The sequence below is a fragment of the Cebus imitator genome, unplaced genomic scaffold (genome assembly GCF_001604975.1).
Source record: "Cebus imitator isolate Cc_AM_T3 unplaced genomic scaffold, Cebus_imitator-1.0 Scaffold102, whole genome shotgun sequence".
Taxonomy (NCBI): domain Eukaryota; kingdom Metazoa; phylum Chordata; class Mammalia; order Primates; family Cebidae; genus Cebus; species Cebus imitator.
In genome coordinates this window covers 3289387-3297041 of record NW_016107417.1, presented here as the reverse complement: position 1 = coordinate 3297041, position 7655 = coordinate 3289387, and the positions used below count along the sequence as shown (strand labels likewise).

General features: G+C 49.4%; 1 protein-coding gene and 1 long non-coding RNA gene across 2 annotated transcripts in view; one reads left to right on the top strand and one right to left on the bottom strand.

Annotated features, from left to right (window-relative positions):
- Positions 1–7655, top strand: part of LOC108310245 (solute carrier family 22 member 20) — a 28976-nt gene that overhangs the window by 9473 nt on the left and 11848 nt on the right. Inside the window, exon 7 of the mRNA XM_017537121.1 lies at positions 4828–5042. Coding sequence (XP_017392610.1) covers positions 4828–5042 — 215 coding nt within the window. The remainder of the gene's footprint in view (positions 1–4827; positions 5043–7655) is intronic.
- The window catches only part of LOC119472473, a 19242-nt gene that overhangs the window by 1771 nt on the left and 9816 nt on the right, over positions 1–7655 (bottom strand). The gene's annotated exons all lie outside the window — the stretch shown is intronic.

Here is a 7655-nt window from a genome sequence, read left to right as displayed (position 1 = left end):
TTTGATGGAGTCTCTGTCACCAGGCTGGAGTGCAGTGGCACCATCTTGGCTCACTGCAACCTCTGCCTCCTGGGTTCAAGCTATTCTCCTGCCTCAGCCTCCCGAGTAGCTAGGACTCCAGGCGGGCGCCACCACACCCAGCTAATTTTTGTATTTTTCGTAGAGACAGAGTACTATCTGTTTTCTGTAGCAGACTGGGCAGTCCCTTTTAGTAGGTATCAGCTGGACTCTGAGGCCAGACTACCCAGGTGACCTGAGCAAGTCAGGGAGCCCAGCCTCCTGGGGTCTCTCCTATGTCTGTAAGGTCCTTGTGAGGATCCAAAGTTAAGACATGAGGCCAGCCCCGGTGACTCATTGTGTAATCCCTATGGGAGGTAGAAGCAGAGGATCATTTGAGCCCAGGAGTTCCAGACCAGCCTGAGCAACACAGGGATACCGCCTACCAGCCAGGCATGGCCACCTGTGGTTCCAGCTACTTGGGACGCTGAGGTGTGAGGATCGCTTGAGCTTAGGAGTTTGAGGCTGCTCTGTGATCGCACCACTGCACTCCAGCCTGGGTGACAGAGGCAGACCCCGTCTCAAAAAAACGAAACAAACTTAAGACACATAAAGCACTTGAACCGCAGGTTGCCCCCTGGGAAGCTCTGGGGTCAAGAGTCTTTCCTCTGGTTTGGATTTGGGGCTGTGACCCCTGTGTACTGGGAAGATGGGGAGGCCCCGACTCTGGGGGCTGTGAGGGCTTCTGCCCTGACCGCGTGGTCGGCAGCGCAGTTCTGGCTCTGGCGGGCGAGAGAGCTCCGGTCTCCCTGCGGTAGCCCCGCCGGCCTAGGCTTCCCTTCGTCCACCTTCCTCTTTCTGCGAGGGAGAAACAGATCCTGAGTTCAAAATTCCAGAGCTGAAAGTCCTCTCTTGGATCCTTCTGGAAAAAGAAACCAAAGGCCCGTTTTTGTTGAGAAAGTGGCTCGGCAGCCATCTGGAGCTCCCTGCCTACTGGTGGGGCGATTCTCCCGTGGAGCCGACCCGACCTGACCCGACCTGACCCACTCAAAGCTCCCCCGGGCCCCGCAGGTTCGGCTTGCGCACGTCGGGACTTACCAACCGCGCCCGGAAAATCGGGGCCGTTTCCAAATGTTTCGCTTCGCTGACATCTGGGAGCCGCGCCAGGCTCGTGCCTGGGATCAATTGCACAGTCCCGGCTTTGGGAGGTGGGAGGCGGCGAGCGTGCCCCCCTCCCAACCCCTTCCTTGCCAGTGTGTCTGGGATGAGGTGGGGATGGGGAGTCCTGGGGTTCGAAAAAGGATGGGGGAGGAGGAAGAGGAAGTGTTAGGAGCTGGTGAACTTTCACAAACTTCCACCAAACCCTATTGAAAATGCCTTCAATTAACTGGGATTTTTTTTCTTTACTGGTTGATTGATTTGGTTGGAACAAGGTCTTGCCCTGGCACCCAGGCTGGAGTGCAGTGGCACAATCATAGCTCACTGCAGCCTGACCTCCCAGGCTCAAATGATCCTTCCACCCAGCCTCTGTAGCAGGTAGGACTACAGGTGTCTGCCACCAAGCCCAGGCTATTTTTTAAAAATAGAGATGGGATGGGGTCTTGCAATGTCCCCCAGGTTGGTCTAGAACTCCTGGACTGACGCAGTTTTCGCCTCAGTCTCCCAAAGTGCTGGAATAACAGGCCTGAGCCACCTTGTGGTTTTTTTTCTAAATTCTAAAAGCATGCATACTCATTGTTAAAAAGCTCCCCCCCCCCAAACAATCCAGAAACAGGCAGTGTAGTGTATCGATTAGGAAGCAGGATTTTGGAACTTGGGTTTGACTCTCAGCTCTGCCACTTACTGGCTTTGTGATCCTGGGCAAGTTACTTAACCTCTCTGTGCCTGAGTTTCCCCATCTGTAACATGGGCATCATAATAGTGCCTACCATGTCAGGTTGTTGTGAAAAGTAGGCTGTAAAGCAGGTAGAACAGTTCCTGAATGCGAGTTGTTTTCTGTTATCAGATACATGAGTGAATGCTCCCCTCAACCGACTCTTCCTCCCATCTCTGTCAGGCGTGAGTTTGTATTCTGGCAGATCTTAGGACATACAGGACACCCACATACCTATACATACACACATACATATTCTTATAGAAATGGATTTAATAGGGACTGGGTGTGGTGGCTCATGCTTGTAATCCCAGCACTTTGGGAGGCTGAGGTGGGGGGATCACCTGAGTCAGGAGTTCGAGACCAGCCTGTCCAACATGGTGAAACCCCGTCTCTACTAAAAATACAATAAATTAGCTGGGTGTGGTGGCGCGTGCCTATAATCCCAGCTACTCAGGAGGCTGAGGCAGAAGGACCACTTGAACCCAGGAAGTGGAGGTTGTAGTGAGCAGAGATTGCACCATGCACTCCAGCCTGAGCAAAAACAGTGAGACTCCATCTCAAAAAGTATATATATACATACACATAAATATATATTTTTTTTCTGGTTAAAGTTTTTTTTTCTGGATATTGGTTTTCACAAATATATTCTACTGTTAGCTTACCTTCATAAAATGTTGGAATAAACATATATTTATTCTTCTATAAATGTATAATCATAGAAAAGTTGCAAAATTAGTACAGAGAGTTCCTGTGTCCACTTCACCCAGTTCCCCTCATATTATCATCTTGAATTACCATAGTACATTTGTCAAAAGTAATAATTTAAGGTAGGTAATTTACTATTAACTAAACTAGAGATTTATTTGGATTTTACCAGTTAGTATATCTCATTACATTTAGTCATATCATATGTCTTTTTGGTCTCCTTTGATCTGTGACAGTTTCTTAGTCTTTCTTTATTTTTCATGACCTTGACAGTTTTGAAAAGTATTGGTCAGGTATTTTATAGAATGTCACTCAATCTGGATTTTTTTTTTTTTAGCCCAGGCTGGAGTGCAATGGCGTGATCCTGGCTCACTGCAACCTCCGTGTCCCGGGTTCAAGTGATTCTCCCACCTCAGCCTCCTAAGTAGCTGGGATTACAGACATGTAATCCCACCATGCCCCACTAATTTTGTATTTTTAGCAGAAACAGGGTTTCACCATGTTGGTCAGGCTGGTTTTGAACTCCTGACTTCAGGTGATCCATCAGCCTCAGCCTCCCAAAGTTCTGGGCTTACAGATGTGAGCCACTGCACCCGGCCTCAGTTTGGATTTGTCTGATGGTTTTCTCATGATTAGACTGGGATTGTGGATTTGGGAAAGGAGAACTGTGGAGGTGATATGACCTTCTCATCATATCACATGCGGGCATGTGTGATGTCAGTGTGGCTGACTCTGGAGATGTTAAAGTTGATCCCTTGGTGAAGGTAGTGCCTGCCAGCTTTCTCCACTGTAAAGTTAATTATGTTTTCTTTCCACATTCTTGTTTTTACTTTTAAATTTTAATCTATTTATTTTGAGAACAGGTTATGACACTGGCTAATTTTCGTACTTTTGGTAGAAATGGGTTTGCATCATGTTGCCAAGGTTGGTCTTGAACTCCTGGGCTGAAATGATCCACTCAACTCAGACTCTCAAAGTGCTGGGATTACAGGTGCAAGCCACCATGCACAGCCTCTTTCCATATTCTATTATTAGTAGTAGTATTATCTGAGATGGAATCTTGCTCTGTTACCAGGTTGGAGTGTAGTGGCGTGATCTCGACTCACTGCAACCTACCCCTCCCGGGTTCAAGTAATTCCCCTGCAGAGTAGCTGGGACTACAGGTGCATGCCACTACACCCGGATACTTTTTGTATTTTTTTTTTTTTTTTTTTTTTTTGAGACGGAGTTTCGCTCTTGTTACCCAGGCTGGAGTGCAATGACGCGATCTCGGCTCACCGCAACCTCCGCCTCCTGGGTTCAGGCAATTCTCCTGCCTCAGCCTCCTGAGTAGCTGGGATTACAGGCACGCGCCACCATGCCCAGCTGATTTTTTGTATTTTTAGTAGAGACAGGGTTTCACCATGTTGACCAGGATGGTCTTGATCTCTTGACCTCGTGATCCACCCGCCTCGGCCTCCCAAAGTGCTGGGATTACAGGCTCGAGCCACCGTGCCCGGCCTACTTTTTGTATTTTAGTAGAGACAGGGTTTCACCATGTTGGCCAGGATGGTCTCAATCTCCTGATCTCATGATCCGCCTGCCTCGCCTCCCAAAGTGCTGGGATTACAGGCGTGAGCCACTGCACCCGGCCATATTCTGTTATTTTAAAGTGGATCCAGTCTGCACTCAAGGAGAGGGAAACTAAGCTTCATCTCCTGAAGGAGTGGAGTATTGACACATATTGTTTCGAGTTCTTCTTTCAGAAAGACTTATTTATAAAATCATTTATTTATCGAGACTCACGTATACTCATATAGTTTATACTTTGGGTTATCATTCAATGACGTTTTTCCTTTACTTAGTAGATACGACATCTTGACCTTATTTCCCAAATTGCTCCAGCTTTGGCCATTGGGAGTCTTCTGCTTTGGCTCCAGTGTCCTTTGGCCCTCCTCCATCTTCTCTTTTTATTTTTTAGCATTGTCTTAATTGCAGCACTGAGGTGGACTGCAGAGAAAAGCAAACACACTCCAGAATCCACGCACTGGACCCAGATTGGGTGGTGGAAAGGGATTCGGAGGGAGGGGTCTGAGCTCTAATGCCAAAGACAGAGACTTAGGAGACCCGGAAGGGGTGTTTACGGAAAGTCAGGGAATTTTACCTTGCGGAGGAGAGGGGTCCTCTGTCATCCACCCTTGTGTTCCCTCCCCTGGGGTCAGAACAGTGACTCACGGGGTGAACAAGGACTATTCCACTGCTTCTCCCAGGTTCTCCAACTCCGTGGCTTACTACGGCCTGGCCATGGACCTGCAGAAGTTTGGGCTCAGCCTATACCTGGTGCAGGCCCTGTTTGCAATCATCGACATCCCAGCCATGCTGGTGGCCACTGCCACCATGATTTACGTGGGCCGCCGGGCCACAGTAGCCTCCTTCCTCATCCTAGCCGGGCTCATGGTGATCGCCAACATGTTTGTGCCGGAAGGTAAGCCACCCACTTCTGCCCTTGCTGCCCACTAAGAACTGCGAGCCTCTGGGGTCTGGTAGACAGCAAATTTCACATGGCAGCAAGGCCGAGGGGTATTTCTCTGAATCTGAAAATAAAGCAACTGTTAGGCCGGGCATGGTGCCTCACGCCTGTAATCTCAGCACTTTGGGAGGCTAAGGCGGGTGGATCACGTAAAGTCAGGAGTTCAAGACCAGCTTGGCCAACATGGTGAACGCCAGTCTCTACTAAAAATACAAAGAAATTAGCCAGGCATGGTGGCATACGCCTGTAATCCCAGCTACTCAGGAGGCTGAGGCAGTAGAATCACTTGAACCTGGGAGACAGAGGTTGCAGTGAGCCAAGATCGTGCCACTGCACCCCAGCCTGAGTGACAGAGTGAGACGCTGTCTCAGAAAAACAAAAACAGGCCAGGCATGGTGGCTCATATGTGTAATCCCAGCACTTTGGGAGGCTGAGGTGGGTGAATCACAAAGTCAGGAGTTCAAGACCAGCCTGCCCAACATGGTGAAACCCCATCTCTACTAAAAATACAAAAATATTAGCTTGGCATGGTGGTGGGTACCTGTAATCCCAGCTACTTGGGAAGCTGAGGCAGGAGAATTGCTTGAACCCGGGAGGCAGAGGTTGCAGTGAGCCGAAATTGAGCCACTGCACTCCAGCCTGAGCGACACTGCGAGACTCCATCCCAAAAAAACAAAACAAAACAGAAAGTGACTGTTGATTACTAGAGTTTATATTAAGCACTTCGTGCCCAGTGGTGGAGGCCTTGAGCCTTGGCTCTCAGAGCTTCTACCGTGTGGTCAGGGAGGTTAGACAACTCAGAAGCTGGAGAGCACAGGGCTGGCTCGGTGAGGCCGGCGGAGTGTGCGGCTCGCCGGAGTCTGAGCAGGCAGCATGTCCAAGGGTTGAGAAGTTAGAGTTCGAACTTCAGCTGGACTGGCCCTGGAACAGTGGTTTCCAAACCTGGCTACAATGACCTCACCCGGAGCGCCTTGAAGACTCCTGTGCCCAGGTGCTCCTGGCCAGCGCACTGGGAATCTCAAGGAGTGGAACTCAAGCCTCAGTATCTTACAAACTGTCCAGTGAGTCCAGCAAGACGCCAGGGTTGAACAGCAGCGACATAGAGCATGTGCTCAACCTTGTGCCCCTGGTGACTGCAGCCTTGGCCTTGGGCAGGCCGTCCAGCTTCTCTGTGCTTCGGTTCTTCACCTGAAAATGGATGAATGTTATTATGGGTATCTTGACCTCCAACCTTTTTTCCTATTTATAGATTTGTATTTAGCATAGTTGAGATTATATTTTGTTTATACATATAAAAATGTAAATAGGATTATAGATGTATACGTGTGCATGTGTACATATATGATATGCCCTTATTTTGACATGTATATGTTGAAACATACACATGCTTTTCTATGTTAGCACAAATGTTTCATGGACCTGATTTTTTTTTTCTTTTTTTGAGAAGGCTCACTCTGTCGCCCAGGCTAGAGTGCTATGGTGCTCACTGCAACCTCTGCCTCCCAGGTTCAAGTGATTCTCCTGCCTTAGCCTTTGTGTAGCTGGGATTAGAGGTGTGTGCCACCACGCCTGGCTAACTTTTGTATTTTTACAAAAATTAGAGATGTGGTTTCACCACGTTGGTCAGGCTGGTCTCACACTCCTGACCTCAGGTGATCTGCCCACCTCGACCTCCCAAAGTGCTGAGATTTCAGACGTGGGCCACTGCGCTCGGCCTCATGGACCTGATCTTTTATTGTTATATAATAGTTTCCTTCCTGCCTGCCTGCCGTCCTGCCCGCCTGCCTGCCCGCCCGCCCGCCCGCCTGCCCGCCTGCCCGCCCGCCTGCCCGCCTGCCCGCCTTCCCGCCCGCCCGCCTGCCCGCCTGCCTGCCTGCTTTCCTTCCTTCTCTTCTCCGTCTACCCTGTCCTACCCCGCCTTGCCCTGCCCCACTTAGACTCTCTTCTTTTTTGAGACAGAGTCTCACTCTGTGGCCCAGGCTGGAGTGCAGTGCTACAATCGTGGCTCACAACCTCCTAAGCTCAAGCAATCCTCCCGCCTTAGCCTCCGGCTGGGACTACAGGTGCATTCTACCACATCTGGCTAATTTTTTGTATTTTTAGTAGAGACAGGGTTTTGCCATGTTGCCTAGGCTGGTCTCAAACTCCTGGGCTCAAGCAATCTGCCTGCCTTGGTCTCCCAAAGTGCTGGGGTTATAGAAGTGAGCCACTGCACCCAGCCTAGATAGTATTTCATCTAGATTGGTGTTTCTCAACTCTGGCTTCATAATACAATCTCCTCGGCACCTTTAAAAAATACCCAAATTTGAGCCTATCCCCAATAGGTCTTGCTAGAGTGGATATTGAGTGAGACCCAGGTGTGAGTGTTTTATAAAATCTCCCCACCTGATTCCAGTTTGCAGCCACGGCTGCCACCCAGCTGGAGAAGGCACCATCATTTTCTTGACCACTGTCCTAATGTTGGATGTTTGAATAGGGGTTTTGCTATTTATTTATTTATTTTTTTTTTGAGACGGAGTTTCACTCATGTTACCCAGGCTGGAGTGCAATGGCGCCATCTCGGCTCAC